The following is a 20,763-nucleotide window of genomic DNA, read 5'->3' as shown; positions in this document are numbered from 1 at the left end:
ATCTTTTCATGAATTCTGGTTCATTTAGGGTCCATTTCACTAAGAATGTGAAGAACTCTCCAGCTAATACTGTGGTTTTCCTCCTCACAGTTTAATGACAAAGAAAGAACAGATAATCCTTAGCTCCCTTTTGCAGACATAGATGCTGAACCTGGCTGAGTTTTAAACAGAGCAGCCCAGCATAGAGGCAGAATTCACACTCAGAAAAAAGGATTCCCAGCCCTGGGCTTCCACTAAATCATACTCTCTTCGTGAAAGTCCTTCCTGTATATACAGGCAATAAAAATAATGTAGTATCTGGAATGGAAAATTTTTCTAGTCTGATTTTGACATTGTTGATGAAAAGGAGGAACTGTCTTTTGAAAAATATGTTCTGCACTTTAAATCGACTAGAAATAAACTTTAAAAGAATCCATTTTTATCCTTTCCAAGATCCTAAAAACAGCTTTCACTTTTTTGTGTTTATCTGAAAATTAAGTAGACACAAAATATTATAGAAATTAGAGTAGATGTATTTCACAATTTTTATAAAGCCAGAGTAGAAAGTTTTACTAGATTTTATTAATGTGAGTACATACTCCTATAGTTTATCTTGTAGTATAATAATTTATTATATTACCTAATGAAGAGTTAAAATTAGAGCATTATTACGAAAATAAGTGATACTGTAGCAACATTTCAATGCAAAATTTGTCACATCTTCTCTTTGAATTGTCATTTTTTTCTGCCACATTAAGTTTTTGTCATTTGAAATAGGTCGAAAGAATTCATTGTGTTCTTTTACAGGTATATTTTATGGTTATCTCCTAGAATAAAACCTTAGAAATATGACTTTGAGGCAGGTATGGATGACACTGGCATCTTGTCTCTAAATAGAACTTGTATTCTGCTCATCTAATTTTTTTTTTTTTTTTTTTTTTTTTTTGCAGTTTTTGGCCAGGGCTGGGTTTGAACCCACCAACTCCGGTATATGGGGCTGGCGCCCTACTCCTTTGAGCCACAGGCACCACCCTGCTCATCTAAACATTAATATTTCCTGACTTTATCCAAATAGTCTTGTGCTATTTTTCTCTGTACTTTGTTTGGTGGTTTTCTCAGGTACGTCATACTGGAGATACATTTATGTAAATTATCTTGAAATTTCTCTGGAAATGAGAAAGGGAATGAGTAAAGAAATACAATATGCTATCAGACCAGACGTCATCGTGATTGATCAGGAATTATGAGGCTTGTGGACCACAGAGTTCCATCATCAGAATAAGAGTCCAGTTCACTGGCAACATGCAAGAGTAGTCTGGAAAGTGATTCCTTACCCAGTTGATCCAGCAATCCCACTACTGGGTTATCCACCCAAAGGAAAATAAGTCATTCTACAAAACAGACACCTGTACCTGAATGGTTAGTGCTGCATGCTTCACAATGGCAATGACATGGAATCAACTTATATGCCATCAACTGATTAGGGGATGGAGACAAGGTGACACACATGGACCCCATGGAGTACTACTCAGCCACACAGAGGAATGAAATAATGTCTTCTGCAGCAACCTGGATGGAACTGGAGACCATCACCCTCAGAGAAGTATCTCGGGGATGGAAAAGAAAATAATATATGTTTTCACTTTTAAATGAGGTCTAAACAATGGCTATATATGGTCATAAAGCGGTGTAAGAGACACTGAAAACTGAGAAGCGGGGTGGGTGGGGAAGAGGCAAGGGATAAAAATCTGCCTATGGAGAAGAATGTACACTACTGGGGCAGTGGGTACGCTAAAAGCTTTGACTTTAGCTTTACAGAATTCATCCATGTAACTCAAACACTGGTACCCTCTACATCTACTGAAGTAAAACCATATGATTCCTTGTAACATGCTACCTTGGTTAGGAGAATGTACTAAACATGGCAAGCCACTGATCCAAATTGGGTATTTTCAATGGCTTCCTCCCCCCATGTTCATAGACAAATTCATATAATTGGTCATACAGGCACAGGCCAGAGACTTCAACAAGCCCAGATTATGAGGGTCACTCACTGCAGCTATGGCACAGATAGCAGGTTCAATGACACCCTCTTCAGTTAGGGTGTCAATTCTATTCTTTCCTGTCATCCATACCAACAACCCATCAACAACTACACATCTCAGAGGAGAACTGCTAGTCCTAGTAGACTCTTTATAGTAAAATTGTAGATAAAATCCCAAAGTAAAAACATGATAAAAACAGTAGTTATATTAAATTTACCTCACGAATGAAAAATCATTATACAAAGAACAATGATGTATTTTGCTAAGTGCTAAAAAATCTTAGTTTGTGTCGCAGCATCCAATTTATCTTGTATTTTGTTTCAATTACAGAGTATAAAGAAACCTAGATCCACTGAAATTCACAGTTTAAAATTAGGTAAGAATATTTAATAGTTCATCTTGCAATCTCAGAATCTTCTTCCATTAGAATGATCTGGATTATCACCATGTGGAGAAGTCCTGAAATAATCTAGATTATCGGTGGGTGGAAGAGTACAAGGGAACTTTCTGCTTGAAATAGTGTATATATTGATCTCTGCGAAGGTCACAGGGTGCATTCATATGTGAAAATCCAATGAGCTGTATGCTTAAGTTCTGTGCACTGAACAATGTAAATGTCATAGCTTAATAATAAGACAATGACCTGAAGCTTGGGGAAAAAGTAACTAATTTTTGCTTCAAAGTTAATTAATTAATTAAACAAGTTAATTAATAAACATTTCTAACAAATGTGCACTGTCGTTAATATAAACGTTAGAAAATTAGAACCAAAATGACTTCTTATACATTACCGCGGCCACACAAACTAAATGTTTGCTTGTTACTGAATAAGTGACAGCCAGGCTGTGGTGAGAGCACGTGCTGAACACATGTGCCTTACTCCACCTGATGTTTAATTGAGTCTGGCACATGTGTGCTCCAGTAATGTATTCAACTGTGCGATTTTATGTGAGTGGACATCTGTAGACATGAATTTGAAGAGAACTAGTACAAAGTGACAACCTTTCTAGCCAATGGTATATAATAAAAAGAGCACTATCAGGAAGCAGCCACAATTCCCATTTATCGAAGTTTTACTACATTATAGGCATTGTGCTAAGTTCTTGCAGTCACCACCTCAAGAATCACATTTATAAAAGTTTAAACACATGAGCAGAGAGGGTGAGAGTTATTTGGGATCTGCACCCAAATCAGACACTCTAGTAGTACAAATTAACACTCTGATGGGCTCCAAGTTTGTAAAAATGTTGATAGGAAATTCACTTACATGTGATTTTGATGAATTATAAAAATAATTAAATTCATTAAAATCTTAAACACTTCTACAAAACCTCAGTGTCCAGAGGTACCATTTTAACAAGCATCACTGAAACCAATTTTCTGACATCAACTCTATCTCCTCATTCTGATATTTTAGAGTTGATAAATTCCTCTGTTAGTCTACAATGACATTAAATAAGCTGGGAGCTGGGAATGAAGTTCCTGGATCAAGACTCCCCTCCAGGGCGGTGCCTGTGGCTCAAGGGGTAGGGTGCCGGTCCCATATGCCAGAGGTGGTGGGTTCAAACCCAGCCCTGGCCAAAAACCAAAAAAAAAAAAAAAAAGACTCCCCTCCAACGTGACTACCATCTAAATAATTAGTACTATTATATGCAAATGTCTGGATACTTTTTATTGTATCTCTTATAAATCATCTGATACATTAAACTTTTTTAATAGTTTCATTATTGAAACTCTAAATTCCAAAGTCTTATTCAAATTGAAGTAACTGATTAATACGGAACAAATGTGTAAATGTGAATTGAACTGTGCTACATCACCCAATACACATACTTTCTCACCTAAGGTAAAGCTGTCATTCCAGCCATGTAGGAGCAGAGTGGAAATAAACCACAGGGTTAAATGGCAAAGGATGCTGGGAGGTCATAAGAAGTTATATTTACCGAGGACGGCTCAAGTCTTTCAAGTATGTCAATAAAGCACTAACCCATCACATTAACAGAACTGAGCAAGGCCTAAAAGATAATGTAGTCCAAACTCCTTGTTTTCTGGTTGGAGAACAAAAAAGACTGCAATGGTGAGGTGTCACGTTCAGGTCCACTGCTTGTCAGTGAGGGGGCAGAATCAGCTCGGTAAGCCACCTTTGAAAATCTCATTTTCTAACACACACTGGAAGAGCTTTTTAAAAATATTACAAATACAATATTATATATACCTATGAATATATTTTCGTACCCCCAACATTTACCATTTATCCGTGCAGTCTTCTTCCTATACATTTCCCAGTTGAACCACTATTCAACCCTGCCTGTTGTCTGATGACAGTCAATGTATTTGAAGACAACTTTGAAAATATCCTTAAGTTCTCCTTCTCCTGTGAAGTAATTACAAAAACTCAACTCTTCCTAGCTGTCTGTATCATTCTGACCTTTGCATCATCTTCAATTCCCCGTATTCTTTCTTTGAAGAATATTGTCGGAGTGCAAGGACCATGACGGATTATTTAGATTAACCTGTCTCTATGTGAGGGTCACCTTCTTTTTAACTAGCCCTCAAAATTAAGAAACTATCAACATTAACAAACTGACCAGCTTGTGTGCTCCATAGGCTGTGCTGCGCAGGACGGCTGACCCCAGGCTTACAAGAATCAAGGGATCCATTCGCTTCTTTGTACTCTCTGCCTACGCTCACGGCCAGCTTATCGCTATTCTGCTCCAGCTCTTCATGACTCATTTCACGATCAACACAGTTAGCATCTTATAAGTATCAGACTTGTTTAAAACAAAGTTTTGATGATTTGCGAAGGGTCAAAATTAGTAAGACACTTGAGACTATCTTGAATCTTATTTTTCCCTGTTTTACTGGATGTTGGATAAATGTGAGCTCCCTTTGTGAAAGAGAGAAGAAATGAATGCAATGCATGAAAAAATTAAATTCACTAGAAATTTTCTTTGAATACAAATATGCTATGTATCATAGAGGACAAAAAATGAAATCACTCTTAGCATGTTAATGATGACATTCCCTACTTGTCAAGGCATCTAGCAAGGTGTCTTATCTATGGCCAACATTCCATAAGCACAGAATGAATAAAGTAACGACATGACCAGCATCAGAAGGGAATTAAGTAAAACTATGCATTCATTCAAAGGGGTATGAGAGGAGTCTCTAGACGAATCAGCAAAGTTTTGATTTTATGATCTTAGTCCTGTGCAATATAAACAAGTAACTATATAGTACCTGAGCAATTTACAAGCACAGAAATCTTGAAAGCACTTACGAGACTCTCATTTCGCCAAACGATAAGAAATGGGAAGGTTATAGAGGTATAAAACATTATGGAGACTGCGAACAGAAGGGCTACAACAAAAAGAAAAGCCCCTTGTTTTCTTACCAGGATAAACCAAGACTCAGCCCACACTTTGCATTTACAATTTACAAGTATGTATTTATATTTGAAGTTAAAAGATCAAAGGAAAGAATAAGGAATTTCAAAGTTCACATGAAGAAAAAAAGAACGATCTTGCACTTAGAATTAAAAAGATAAACACAGAGGAGGAAGTGATAAAAATGGCTCTGGCATATACTGGGCCTTTAATAAGTGTAATTCGAACAGATAAAACAACATGATTGATGCCCATGCCAATTTATCCAGATAATTATCAGATAAGGAAGCTTATTTTGTATACACAGACAAAAATATATTGTAATTCAAGTTTCTTTTCAAACATGATTATTTGCAGAACTGTCTGAAACATCGTCTTCATTCCAGGTGTATCTCTAGTCTGTACAAATGACTGTCATTACTCTGGCCGTCATTCTCATTTTTCTCATCTTCTCCACATGTCTTTCTCCAAAATCTTAGGTTCCTACTCCGTCAGCATTCACAATTCCTTCCTATTACCCTGCTGCATCCTGGCCTATATGTCCTTTCCATAACTAGATCTATTGTCTCTCTAGTGGATTTCCCCCCCCCTCGATTGAACAGATTTCTCATTTTTATTTTCCTTGAACCTCAGAGGGATAGGACCTGTTTTCCTGGTAGACTTAGACTTAGACTTAGACTTAGACTTCTCTAAGTCTCCTCTGTCTGATTAAATCCTCCTTCACCTGGCTCCTCACTACTGCGCTTCCTCCAAAACTGAGCCCTTGGCATTCTGTTCCTTTGAATGGAATAAATCCTCTTTTAAAGACCTAAAAGTCATGAGAATCCCTTAAAAAGAAAGGCAAAGGTAGCTGAAGATGTAGGGCAAATGCAACTCCTTTACACGGCTGGTGGGAATGTGAAGAGATACAGCTGCTTTGGAGAGCTCTGTGGTAGTTTCTTTTCTTTTTTTTTTTTATTGTTGGGGATTCACTGAGGGTACAGGAAACCAGGTTACACTGGTTGCATTTGTTAGGTAAAGTGCCTCTTATAATTGTGTCTTGCCCCCAAAAGGTGTCACACACTGAGACCCCACCCCCTCCCTCCTTCCCTTTCTCTGCCCTTCCCTTCTCCCACCCCCTCCCTCATTCCGTCTGCTTTTCCTTTGCCCCACCTCCCTCCCTCCTCTCACTCTCTGCTCTCCCCTCTCCCCCACCCCCCACTGTGCACTAGGTCATTAATTGTGCTCATATGAGAATTGAGTACATAGGATTCTTGCTCCTCCATTCTTATGATGCTTTACTAAGAATAATGTCTTCCACGTCCATCCAGGTTAATACAAAGGATGTAAAGTCTCCATCCATTTTAGTGGCTGAATAGTATTCCATGGTATACATATAACATAGCTTATTAATACACTCCTGGGTTGGTAGGCTTTTAGGGCTGTTTCCACATTTTGGCGATTGTAAATTGAGCTGCGATAAACAATCTAGTGCAAGGGTCCTTACGATAAAACGATTTTTTTTCCTTCTGGGTAGATGCCCAGTAATGGGATTGCAGGAGCAAATGGGGTAGTTTCTTATAAACACACATCTATCTACCTTTGAAAAAGCAATTCCCCCACGTTGGTATCTAAGAAAAACATATGTCTACATAAGAATTTTGAACACAAAGTCTTATAATAGTCCCAAACTGAATATAACCTAAATGTTCATCACACATCACAACATGGAGGGATAAACAAATTATGTGCTATATATATCTATACATCATGTAACTCCACAAATGGAGAGACAGAACTAATTTGTTGTGACAAACATCAGAAAGTGGCTGTTTGGGGGCTGGCAGTGAATTTCCTTGAATGGGACATAAGACAACCTTCTGGGTAACGAAAAAGTTTTGTATCTTAGATGAGGGTACACAACTGTTAAATCCTGTGAGCTGTATCTTTAAAATGGGTGTTTTAATGTATGTAAAGAAATACTCAAAAAATAAAAATAAATAACCTCAATAATCATTCATATGCCACTGACTCCCTTTCTCTATTTCCAGTCCTCCCTAATCAGGTCCAGTTTCAGATGTCCAAATACCAGCAAAAGAGCTCCGTCTGGACATTTCCATATTGCACAGAATTCCTAACACGTGCTCCTCTCTGCTACAATATTCAGTTCAAAGGTATGGCCTTCTTTCTTCCTTCACCTTATCCTTTAGAATCCAGTTATTACCCAAACAATATTCTTTAAATACGAATCATAAATCCTTTTGCTTCAAGACAGGAGGAAGGAAAGAGCCAACTAAGTCGCTTCACTTTCTTGAGTCTTTTTTTTTCTCATCTATAAAATGAGATAATTCATTCACAGTTATATTAAGAACATTGTAAGATATATAAATAAGAATAAATTGATCATTATAAAGCATTACATTTTTAATATGACACTTAAGGTTATGGTTATTGTTATTGATACTTGTTCAAAAGCCACCACTGGAATCCTGCCCAGGCCCAGAGCTGCTCACTTCTCAAATATTTCAATGACTTCCGATATATTCTTCCTGATGTTTTTGGCAGGAGACCCATCTGTTACTCATTTTCATGACTAATAATGTCACCTTTTAAAAACATTAACATAACATTGATTTTTAAAAAGAAAGATGCAGCAACATTTATGAAACCTCAGATTTGTTTCAAAGCAGCTGTCCACCTGGAAACTTGAGTAAAAACGTAGGGGTAAGAAGCCACAGCTAAAGATTTTACCAAAGAAATAGATTTTTAAAAATCAGGCTAGTTTTTATACACAAAGGGATTACATGCTTTTAACCTAATAACTCTTTTCCAATTTTGTTGGCCAATCTTCCATTATAAAACCTTGACTGGTTTGCTGACTTTACTTGGATTTTAATAAACTTCATAAAAAATTTTAGTGAAAAATACTTCAATCCTACAATGTGATCTACCCAATACATGATGACAAGATATTTGCTTTTCCTAAGGAAACTTCTTCTTTGTGTTCTCCTATTATATATTAGAAAAAGTTTCTCTAAATGTGCAATTTAAAATTAGTTTTATATTTGCATTAGAAAATGGATACTTTCAACTGTAAGAATCAACTTCCTGTTCTGTCTCACTTGTACCAGTGCTTAGGTATCCAAAACAAAATACAGAATGGATGCAGAACTGAAGATCAAAACACTGCTGAAAGGTCGTGACATTTTAGCTCACAATTTTAATTTCAATTATCTAGATAACAGTCTCAATTTTATATTTTATTTATGTTGTCATTATTTAGCCCATAGCTATAAAATCTCAGAAATTAGGGAGACACAATAGCTGATGATATTTTTTTGTCATCCTGCACACCATAGGAGGGTAACCAATCTTCTTTTTGGAATTTACACACTGAACACAGCTGTCTCAAAGGTTTTGCTTATTCTTGTGGAATGAACCTTTTTGCAAACTCTATCTTTTAGTGATAGCCCTTACATTTAGCAAAACAAAGTAACATTTCTGAGAGCATAAACCCTATGAAATCAAGACAGAAAAAGTGTATCTGTTATTACTGATTTTTAAAAAATACATCGTTTAAGTGAGTCCAGGGAGAATAACTTATGAGCAACAGCAGAGCAACCTAGAAATTTTATAAAGGAAAACGGCTAAAATTGGCCAAAATTTAATGAGAAAAATGGGTAAATCTATTTGTGTAAATTGTTTCTGTAACAAAAACTTTTCTTTGCTGAAATATTAGTACACTTACCATCACTTTTCTAAAGCCCCCCCTTATCTCTAAGGGAAGAGTATATTTTCCCCACTATACTGATGCTGGGGTTGGTTGTGTGATTTCATTCAAATTATCAACAAACATCCAGAAATTTATCTAGAAACATTATCTGATTTAGTGTAATATTAAAAATGAGGTTTGGATACATATTACTCAGATGATGGGTACAAAAGCCCAGATGTCACCACTATCTAATATATACATCTGCCAGAATTCAAATTGTACCCCCTAGTTATATCAAAAAAATTAGGTTAATAAAAATGATCATTTTACTCAAAAATACCTAATTACTTTTAAATTTAAGTTAAAGCATTAAATTAGCGCATCAGCTTTTATCCAGGGTGTCCATAAAGTTCATGTACAATGTAATTATTTAAAAAAATGCATGCAAACTTTATGGCCACCCTGTATATTAGGTTTACTTTTTCATAAGTAGGGATAAAATAACACACTAATGATATAGCAAGTAGTTTTAAAACTAAGCATTGGCAGACTTGTTAAGTTTGGAATTCCTTTCCCCATACTAGTAATTTTGTAGAATAATCAGGAATTTCTTAGCATTTTTACTGTGCTAACTGCATATGGTTTGGAATTTAATATTTAGGATAGGCCACGATGCATGATATATTAGATTTCAACTGGCTGACCACTGTTATCCATGTGATTGTAAAAGTACATGGCAAGTTATCATTGGAGATGACCACGTAAAATATCAACCTGGGAAGATGCACTCTTATCCAGCCTATCGTTTCCTCTCTACATCAGACTTTTCTATACAGCAACAGGCTATCCCTGAAAATGTATCCTTCAAATGTTTTTGTTTTGATTTGATGTACATAAATTCATGTATTCAATGCGATGCAAGTGGGTGGGACCGTGATATAAAGCAACGAAAAATTACAGTACAACGGCTATAATGTCTGGAAAGGAATAAGGAGAGAGAATATGTAGGCCAGAGTTCGACTGGAAATAAGAGGAGCCTCTATCCTGGTGAATTGGGTTAATTTCAAAGATATTACCATATGGTTTTCTATCATGTTTATTTTTACTGACTATATTAATAAATGAAATAGTGATGAATTGTTCTGGGAACCTGTAGTGAAATGTATTAATATTTCAATGTTATCTGTCAACACATATCAAAAATGTTGAGGAATGACTATCGACACTCACTGGTTTCACTCATTAGAAACATACGAGAAATATAAATGATAGACATAAATCTGCAATGTGATATAGGTATCACATAAAGGAAGAAAGAAAGCTACATGAAGATCTTACATAGAGAATATGTTGCAAGCAGATTAATATTTGCAATCACTTTGGAGCTTACTGTAATGACCACATGAAGTACCACTGTATTTTAAATTGTGAATTCTTTGAAATTAGTAACACCAAAAAAATTTTAAACATAATTTAAAAGTAGGAAAAATAAATAGCCACTGTCAATTAAAAGTGTTTCACCTTCCTATCTGTGGCATCATTTTTTTTTTTTTTTTTTGTGGTTTTTGGCCGGGGCTAGGTTTGAACCCGCCACCTCCGGCATATGGGACTGGCGCCCTACTCCTTGAGCCACAGGCAACACCCTGTGGCATCATTTTGGACTCCCCCACCTAACAATCACAAATCTTTGTCTTTAACAAGTTTGATTTCTGTCATTTTTAAACTGATCACCAAGAAGTAACACACTCACACTAGAATGAGGCACGGTAGTTTAAGAAATAAATCAACATTCAGTTAATGCGATAATTCCCAAGTGTTTAGATAGGCTAAAAAATGAGAGTCTATTTATATTTACACTCTATCAGATGATGTTCAATTCATTTGGGAGGGTCAAATTGATTGTTTAGCATTATGCATATAAGATAAAATGCCAACCACGGAGAGATATAAATTGCTCTCATAAAAAGCCACACCTTATAGTAGCTCGCAGATACATCTTTTAATGATCGAAAAATTTCCAGGATAAATTCTCCCTTGGAACTGAAGTTGCATCATTTTTTAAGGAGAATAGTACTTAATGACTGCTAGAAGAAAAAATAATAATATACAAAAACTTGCCAGTGTAATAGATACGTTTGACTCATCTGGGGATATAATACTCATGGCTAAAGAGAGGAGTAAGATATGCTTGATAAAATTATTTTGAAACAATAAACTGATACACAAACTGTTATTATAACCAATAATAACATCCAGACTAATATGGACATTTCGTTATTTTTTACTGTTTGGCAAAAAAATTAAATATTTCCTGGAAGAAATGCCTAACCAGGCACTGTGCCAGCTTTGTAGACAGAAAGAAAGTTAGGACACAATATCTGCCCTCTGAGTAGCTCAACATGTTGGGGAGTCTTATATATGTTATATATGGAGTGTGTGTGTGTGTGTGTGTGTTATATGTGCTTTGTTCACAAGCTCCTATGTTCAACTGTGGAGATCGTGGACACTCTTGTAGCACTATTCCTAGCCATGGTAATGGGATATTCAGTGCTTGACCTGCACAACACTACTCAACTTCCCTGAGGATGGCTATCTGTAAGGCACAAATTCATCGTGCTGTTTCCACTTGAAACCCATCAGTGGGTCACCACTGTCTATAGAATAAATTCACCTTTCTGTATCAGGTCCCTACCTGCCTCTCCAAGTAGCTTCATCGTCCATCTTTCTTCTGTACCTCTTAAGCACCAGCTGCTGTGAATTTATGCACCTCTCCCACATCAATGCTCTTATCTGTTCCAGCTGGAGTTGTCTGTCCCCACTCTGTTCTCTCCATGCTTTTAACCCACTAGACTTTAATTCATCTCATAAAGTCTGACTCTGAGCCCCTGTGGTCATAACTATAAGTCATTCACTCTACATCCCAAACATGTAACCGAGAGCTGAAAAAAATGAAATTGATGACTCTCTGAAAGAATGTAAGACTTAACTTGGCAATTTGTGAAACAATTCAAGAATTAAATGAGCAGTCAAATTCCATTATACTTTTCTTATTTAAAAATGGACCAACACCATTCCACCAAAGCAGATAAAAGGGACTAGGTGGGAGCGTACAGTCTCCATCTTGTTCTTAAATACCTAGTGACTGGCTAAGTGATCACCGTTTTTAATTTTTTATGGCTTAGAAGATCACAGGGTGATAATGGCCAACCATACACTTTAGATTTCTATGCGATCATTCAGAGCTTTTTCTGACCTCCTTAAAAAAAAAAAAAGGGGGGGGGCACTGTAGCAGCATTTATCTTCCCGGGCAAGGATAAATGCCTCCCTGATCTGCCCATCAGCAGCGCCACACCAGGCATCACAGATGGTCACTACTAGAGAGCTAGACTTCCAGCTAATGATCTGAGTCAAAGGGTATTTCTGTGAAAGTATCTGAAGTGGGGACTTGAAGATGTCCCGAACCCCTTAGGATTATTAAATGCAAATGTGACATCTTTTAATGTGCCAGGAATTTGAGAAGCATCTTAAGAGGAAAATTGAAATAATTTAATACTTGGAATTTAGAGATAAAATACATGAGCCCTCTCTGGCTTTTTCTTAAAGCACAATCAATACAGTCGAGTTTATTCTAACTAGCAGAGAAGAGATATGGTCCAAACAGTCCCAGATCTTTCAGTCAAGGAGGGCAAAAGAAGATGACACAGTGGTCCTTCCAACGCTTCGACGACTTTTCCTTTTATAGACTGTCAAAAGCAATTACAAAAGGGATGTTCATTTGGGGGGGTTTGGGAATGTCAGTATAAATATACGCACACACTAAAATAGAGGTCCTCAAACTTTTTAAACAGGGGGCCAGTTCACTGTCCCTCAGACCGTTGGAGGGCAGGACTATAGTTTAAAAAAACAAACTATGAACAAATTCCTATGCACACTGCCCATATCTTATTTTGAAGTAAAAAAAAACAAACAGGAACAGATACAATCACACAGGCCATAGTTTGAGGACCCCTGCACTAAAACATACCTAAAACCACATTTCCCTGGCAATAATCTCTTTAAATGAGGGTAACTAGAGTTTAGTTAAATAGCACTGTCATGGTTTGCATTTTACTCCCTCACATTCCACTGTAATGTTGTGATCTATAGAAGATGAATTTTTGTATTTCTGAGAATGTATTGGATAGAATTACTTCTCCCTAAATCACATTATTGTTAAAGTAACAATGAGTTTAAAGATTAGAAGTAAATCTCAATGAAAATCTTAATAAATTATGGTATATGTACACCATGGAATATTATGCAGCCTTAAAGAAAAATGGAGACTTATGTTCCAGATGCTGGAACATATTCTTCTCAGTAAAGTATCTCAAGAATTTAGGAAAAAGTATCCAATGTACTCAGCCCTACTATGAAACTAATTTATGGCTTTCATATGAAAGCTATAACCCAGTTATAACCTAAGAATATGGGGAAGGGAGAGGGAGGAGAGGGAGTGGGGAGGATGGGCAGAGGAAGGGCGATTGGTGGGATTACACCTACGGTGCATCTTACAAGGGTACATGTGAAACTTAGTAAATGTAGAATGTAAATGTCTTAACACAATAACTAAGAAAATGCCAGGAAGGCTATGTTAACCAGTGTGATGAAAATATGTCAAATGGTCTATAAAACCAGTGAATGGTGCCCCATGATCGCATTAATGTACACAGCTATGATTTAATAATAAAAAAAAAAGAAAAAGAAAATCAAGCTGGGGGAGAGGCGAGGAGGCAATGGGTAAATTCACTCCCGTTTGATACAGTGCACACTCTATGGGTGAAGGGCTCACTTTGAACTTTGACTCAATCTATACAAAAACAAAGTACGTAAACAAAAGTGTACTCCCAATATTCTGAAATTTAAAAAATTTTTAAAAACTATTAGAAAACCAATTTCTCAAAAGTTGTATGCTGAGTTCAAAGGTCAAAAAACCCTGCAAGTTTAAGATGGTTATGGCATAACATTAAAAAGCCACAACATAAAAAAAAAAAACCAAACAAACAGAAATATAAGTTCCCCTTCCTAAATAAATGTAGGTTTGCAGTTAGACAAACTTGGGTTTGAATATATGACTCAGTGAATTACTAGCTATGGGACCTCCAGGGATATAATAAACCTCTACTGGCCTCTGCCTCTTTATCTGTCAGGTAAAAACAGTATCACAAGGCAAATTAAATGAAAACTGTAAGAGTTTTCCTGGAATCTGCCTAAAAGTAGGCTCTCAGTACTAGTTGTGTTTTCCCTTTCTTTTTCATCTCTTTTACTGTCCACTACTGTAATTTAAAAGACATTAACACAGTCATACATGAGATTAAGATAAACAGAATGAATATCAACTGTTCAAATTTAGAACAAGAAAAAAACCAGCCATATTTCTGACTTTGATTATAAAAGGCAATTTTCCAAAGTAAGAGTAACAATGCTTGATTAGCGACCAGAAATGTCTAAGGCAACAGTAGGATGCTTAAATGAGAAAGTACTAAAGATAAGAGTGCATTATTACTCATTAAGCCATATAATAAAAACAGGAGGAAGAAAACAGTGAAGTGTTTTAATTATCTTAAATGTAATTTGACAAGAAACCGTTTAAAAAGAGTATTATCTGAACAGGTTCAGATATCAGAGATGCCAGTCAAAGCAAAAGTTATCAGCACTATTAATTTAGGTTGACTTTGTTTCCCCACTGAGGCTTACATCAAAACCAGAGGGAGCAGACTACTCAAATATGGGACGACAGGGACTCACCAATCCTGCAAAGACTAATTCTGGACAACAGGCACATCTCCTTATAGCTTTATCTGCTTCCTCTACACTTCATCTTACCTTCTCCACTTCATGCTTACTGAAATCATTACATCTACATCTTTATTCTTTTAACTTGTTTCTAGAGATATAGAAAATCCTCTTTCGGATATTATTAGTCATTTTATAATTTGGTTTGATGGAACTTGATTCTTCTATAAGCATTAATACAGGAGTATTACAAATGTTTAAAATAAGAAGAAAAAGGGATACAAAAATTAGAGGATCAGGGTAACAAGGCCAAACTTTACCAATTTAAAAAAAAATCATTATTTGTCAAGGATTAGAGTTAATTAAAATAATTTGCTCTAATCATGTGCCTTTACCTCTCTTTCTCGAAACATTTATTTCATGATTATGTTTGTCAAGCTGCTGAGGGCAATGGTCCTCATTTAACTATCAGGGAGAAAAAAGAAAAAAAAAAACTGGACTGAAACAATATAGACATTCTAAGAAATGCTGGAATGCTAGAAGTTAAACATTGTCTTGTTACCACTGTTTTAAGATCTCAGCAACCCCACGGATTCAATACCTGTCCTGGCTCAAGTTAATATTTGGTTTGGAGAAACTAAGTTATCTGAACAAGTCAGAGAAAAACTATGTTTTTTACATGCTCAAGTGGAAGGATATTACTGGTAACAGATTTACAGGCACTCTTAGAAAATGATGTTTTTGACGTTGGAAGTCCTAAACATTGTCTTGTTACTGCTTATTGTGCGACTGTGGACAAATCATTTACCTTCTCTGATCCTTAGTATCTTCATTTTTAAAACCAGGATTTAATTTGTATAACCTAATTGTTATGGACTTACACTACTGCACTATTACTATTACTTCTACCATTAATAACAACACTAATTCCACAATTAAATAAAACCTTCCATGTGTCAAAATGTTGTGACTCACTGTTTATAGCTTGTATCTATATCAAACTCTCTCAAAAAGTCCTGTCAGCTAAGTATCCTAATTTTCCTAGTACACATGAAGAAACATCTCAGAAGGCTTTGGTTAAATACCTTTCCAGAAGTTACATAGATAATAAGAGCTTGAATGTGTATCAGTCCAGATCCTTCTGAGCCCACATTTTATTTTAGATCCATTATAGCCTGTTTCCTCTAATATATATATTGTGGTCATACACAAATGTAATGATTATCCATAAAATATATATTATTCATTTTATAGACAGACATACATTTACACCGTAATTTCCGAAATTACTTATCAATGCTCTTTTTTTACTTTTTATATTTCAAAGCCTAATACATGGAACAGAGTAGGTCCTCAATATTTAGGAAAAAGGAATATGTAGGGGGTAACTAAGATGACTGTTAATGAACAACTGTGTGAGCAGTGACAGTGGCTACTCTCCTCTTCAAGATTTTGTTATTAAAAATCACTCTAGAAGACAAATACTATATGTTATCATTTACACGTAGAATCTAAGAAAATGTCAAACTCAGAGGTGCCAGAGGCTGGGCTACATGGGACATGAGAAGATACTGGTCCAAGGGTGGAAACTTCCAGTTACAAGAAGAGTAAGTTCTGAGACTAACAAACAGCATATTGACTACAGTTGATAATAATGTGTTAGACACCTGAAATTTGCTAAGAGCAATCTTAAGCATTTTCACCAAAAAAGGGTAATTATATGAGGTGATGGATGTGTTCATTAACTTGATTGTGGTAATCATTTCAAAATGTATACATATATCCAATTAGCAGGTGCACTTTAAATATGTACAATTTTATTCATCAAATATACCTCATTTTAATAGAGCTGAAAACAATTCATTCTAGGAGAAAAAATATACATGGACTAGCAAAGCTTCAATAGTAGATACAAAGCTGATGGTAACAGTAAAGGAGCTACCTTCAACAAACAAGGACTAAAATCTAACTTCGTGGCCCAGGTAAGATGAGAGAGAAAAGATTCCCTTTAAAAATTATACGTATATAATTTTCACCCTTTTTCAAAGGGTGATAACATCTTCCACATTTAAATCTTCAAGAAAGCTATTCTGTAACTTCCTATCACGACAAGATAACGATACTTGCCGTATTTTATTTCTCCAACATTGTAGGTGAATGTTAATAATCAGATAGTGATATGCAAAATGAACAATGTTTTTTTCAGAGTTAAAGAGAAGGGTGCAGGAAGTATTAGAAAAGATGCACAGAGATCCTCTATCCTATTAAAACGTAAGTTCCTGACCTTTAAAAACACTCCATTCTCTGCCCTAATCTCCTGAAGACCATTTAGCTGGATGGAAAGCTGATGACATGCGTGCCGGTTCAAGCTAGAATGACATGGCTGGGGGAGAGGAGAGGCTGCAGTTTCCGTTATCCATTGAACACCTTGGCAATTCTTATTTCATCCTGAGAATATGATACTTACTCTTGTACTGCTCTGGCTATGGAAAGGGCCGTAGATCCAGTTTCATTAACGCTATCTAAGGTCACATTTGGCAGGTCATCATCATCACTGTCACTTTTACTTTGTCTGGGAGATAGGCCTCGGGGGTCCATTTGTGCTGGGAAAAAAAGGCATATATAACGAATTAAAATTAGCACGCAGAAAGTTAACCTTGTCCTGGACCAACATCAAGCACGGATCGCCTCTTCTGTGCATATCACGCAAATGGAATTCTCCAGACATCACAGGAATTAGTGAAAGCTACGTATTGTAGGCACCAAGTGCTCACTGACTCTTTTTTCCATTCTTTGGAATTACAAACCCTACACTGGTTCTCCAGAGTTCCAGGGTATGATTATAGAAAAGGAACTATAAAATCCATGGCATTACCAACTCCTATGTGGTCAAAAGCTGATTATGTAGCTCTAGAGCTACTGTTTAGCCCGTGGCTGCTCCTCCTGGCTTCTGCTGCCAGAGTTCTGGCCATTTCCTTGCTCCTTAGCACTTTCCCTGGAAGGCAGACAGCATAGGGTATAGGGGATATTTGCTTATAGCTCTAAGAATAAGTTAAAAGAACAGGGTTTGCTTGAGTAATACAAAGTTGCAGGTACTTTCTGTATTTGGGTGAACCATTGTTTCGCAGTTCATGACTTCTGTACATGGAGATCTATTAAAAGGACAGAAGGGGTAGTGTTTTTTTTTTTTTTTTCTTTTTTTGTAGAGACAGAGTCTCACTGTACCGCCCTCTGGTAGAGTGCTGTGGCGTCACACGGCTCACAGCAACCTCTAACTCTTGGGCTTAAGCGATTCTCTTGCCTCAGCCTCCCAAGCCAGGACTACAGGCGCCCGCCACAACGCCCGGCTATTTTTTTGTTGCAGTTTGGCCGGGGCTGGGTTTGAACCCGCCACCCTCGGCATGTGGGGCCGGCGCCCTACTCACTGAGCCACAGGTGCCGGGTAGTGTTTTAAGTATCTGTCTGAAGATGTTAAAAGTGCTCTTCATTTCCAACCTGATTTCATTTATCAAAAGGTATTTTCAGATAGTAACCTTCTTCTACTGTGAACGTGCCAATGCAAGACATAATTCAATGTTCTGACCCCCTGGGCCAAGCCTATCAGATCCTTCAAATGAGAGGGCTGTTGTCAACATGTAATATGTTACCACATTGTTTTTTAAATTAGATTTCATTTCCACCTACTTTTCCCTATGAACAGCTTTAGCAAACACTGCCCAGAATTTCTATCAGACCCTGCCTCAAGCACAAAATTAGCACTTTTTTTTCAATGAAAAGTACTGTGCTTGCTATATAGCTCCATTGTTAAAATAAGCAACTTTAATACCACCCAGCTCCACCAGACTGTTGCTCATCAAAGCTACTAGGTAACATTTCTAAAACTACTAACACTTGCAAAGGAAAACAAATGCATGTACAATCATGGTCACAATGACATTTGGGTACATTTAGAATTTCATTTCTTTTGTCTCAAATTATTTTTTTGTTACTGTGCATCATTAGGTAGGTAGAACCAGATGGAATTGCTGGTATTTCACCATTTTTTTTTTTTTTTGCACACAAATAGTAACTTTGATGATTGTACCTAATATTTAGTAATACAATACGTCTAGAACAACTATACCTAGAGAGTCTGAATGTGTGGCTAACTAGTTTAAGAAAGAACTTACATCTGTTGAACACAGTGTGTGCTAGTGTATTTGGCTAGTATATTCTGCTATAAATGTAAATATACCAAAATGTTCTTTGCATAATGGAAGTATTCGGTAACTATTGGTTGAATTAAAGAGAAAATAACTCAAATAATCTGAAAGCAGCCTATCCTCAACTGAGGGCAAATTTGCCCCCAAGAAACACTTAGTGATATCTGGAGACAACAGGGGCAGAAGGGAGGAAGGATGCTACTGGTATCCAGTGGGCAGAGGCCAACGAGGCCATTAGACAGCCTAAATAGACAGAACCATCAGCCCTCCACAACAAAGAACGCTTCTGAAATGTCAATAGTAGTTATCTAGAGATTGAAGAAACTTATCCAGAGATTGAAGAGTTCAGAAATTTATATAAAAGTATTATACTTTATGACCATTCAATTACATAACTCTATTCCAGTTTCACCATCACTAACAAAGAAACTGTGTGATACACTGGATTATCCGTATTTTCTGGTCCTCTTCTCAAATAAAACAATTCATTATCATGCGATTCTGCAATTAATTTTCTCAAATACAACATTCATTTCTTCAAATGCCAGGAATGATTCAGTAACATTCACTAAGAGCTTTTGAATATTTCCTTTGTACCATATACTGGGAGACAAAAAGACTATTTCCCAGTTGATCTCCAGAGAAGATTCCCTAAGGATGCTGGAGAAACTCTTTGTAGGGCAAAGCACCCAGATCCACCACGATCTGGTAACAGGCGGCTTCACTATTCAGTCACTCCAACAGAACCTGAAGGCATCTTATCATTTAAGGTCCATTTGCTGTAGGAAATAGACCCTGGCTCAGGCTAACATATTCAGAAGAATGTACTAGAAAGATACTGAGCAGCTCACAGAATGGAAGGCACAGATGAAAACAACCGGCGCTCAAACGATAGGACCCAGGGATGATCTGGGCATTTCAGTAAGGAATTCACAGATAGTTTCTTTTTGGGTAATCATTATCTAGAATGAGTCATTTAACAGCCATCACAACTATTCAAAGCCGCCAGCCAAGAAAATGAGTATCAGATCTATCTAGGCTTCCAAATCACATATTATGTGGTGTAACTTACACTGTAAATGTCAACAATTTAACATTTAAAGTTGTTGAAACACCAAGCATGCTAGGATGCCTTTGCCAAGATACCAAATTAGCAAATAGCCCAAGAAGATAGAATATTATGGTCATCCCACATTGTCCAAGACAATGAGAGCTCTCACAGGTAAGTGACACAACTCAAGGAAGACACAGGCAACCCACCAGTAAGTGGTCAGGCTCTGAAAGTCAAAGTCTCATTGTACAAAAGATTCCAAATAATGTGGGTGACAGTCATTGCACGATCCTTTAAATTATGTTATGTTTACATCTTATTGAAAGTTTAAAATATGTTAAATGTGGTATCTTTTTGATGTACTTTTCAGGAGCATCGTAATTGAGGATTTCTTTCCAATATTTTCAATAAATATTATGAAACACATCTGCTACCATCATGCTGGGAAACTCTTTTTACTCATACCTTCAGCCAAGCCGAGGAAGTAATTATAAAGGCTTTTTAAATCTGCATTGCTGATTAGGTCAGATGATTAGCTTATCTACAGACTTGCATAATTCCACTCTATTTTTATTAAATGTGGAACAGGGACATTCATCCTCTTCCACCTCCATTAGTCTTTGAGCTTCTCAGC

General features: G+C 36.6%; 1 protein-coding gene across 6 annotated transcripts in view; it reads right to left on the bottom strand.

The window, feature by feature from the left end:
- Positions 1-20,763, bottom strand: part of KLF12 (KLF transcription factor 12) — a 490,726-nt gene that overhangs the window by 109,909 nt on the left and 360,054 nt on the right. For all 6 annotated transcript variants that reach the window (XM_053563730.1, XM_053563729.1, XM_053563731.1 and 3 more), the window contains one exon: positions 17,344-17,479. In XM_053563730.1, the coding sequence (XP_053419705.1) occupies positions 17,344-17,479 (136 nt within the window). The remainder of the gene's footprint in view (positions 1-17,343; positions 17,480-20,763) is intronic.

This window comes from Nycticebus coucang, chromosome 15, assembly GCF_027406575.1.
Source record: "Nycticebus coucang isolate mNycCou1 chromosome 15, mNycCou1.pri, whole genome shotgun sequence".
Classification (NCBI taxonomy): Eukaryota; Metazoa; Chordata; class Mammalia; order Primates; family Lorisidae; genus Nycticebus; species Nycticebus coucang.
Note: the sequence above shows the minus strand (reverse complement) of the source record. Positions and strands in the feature narration are given on the sequence as shown.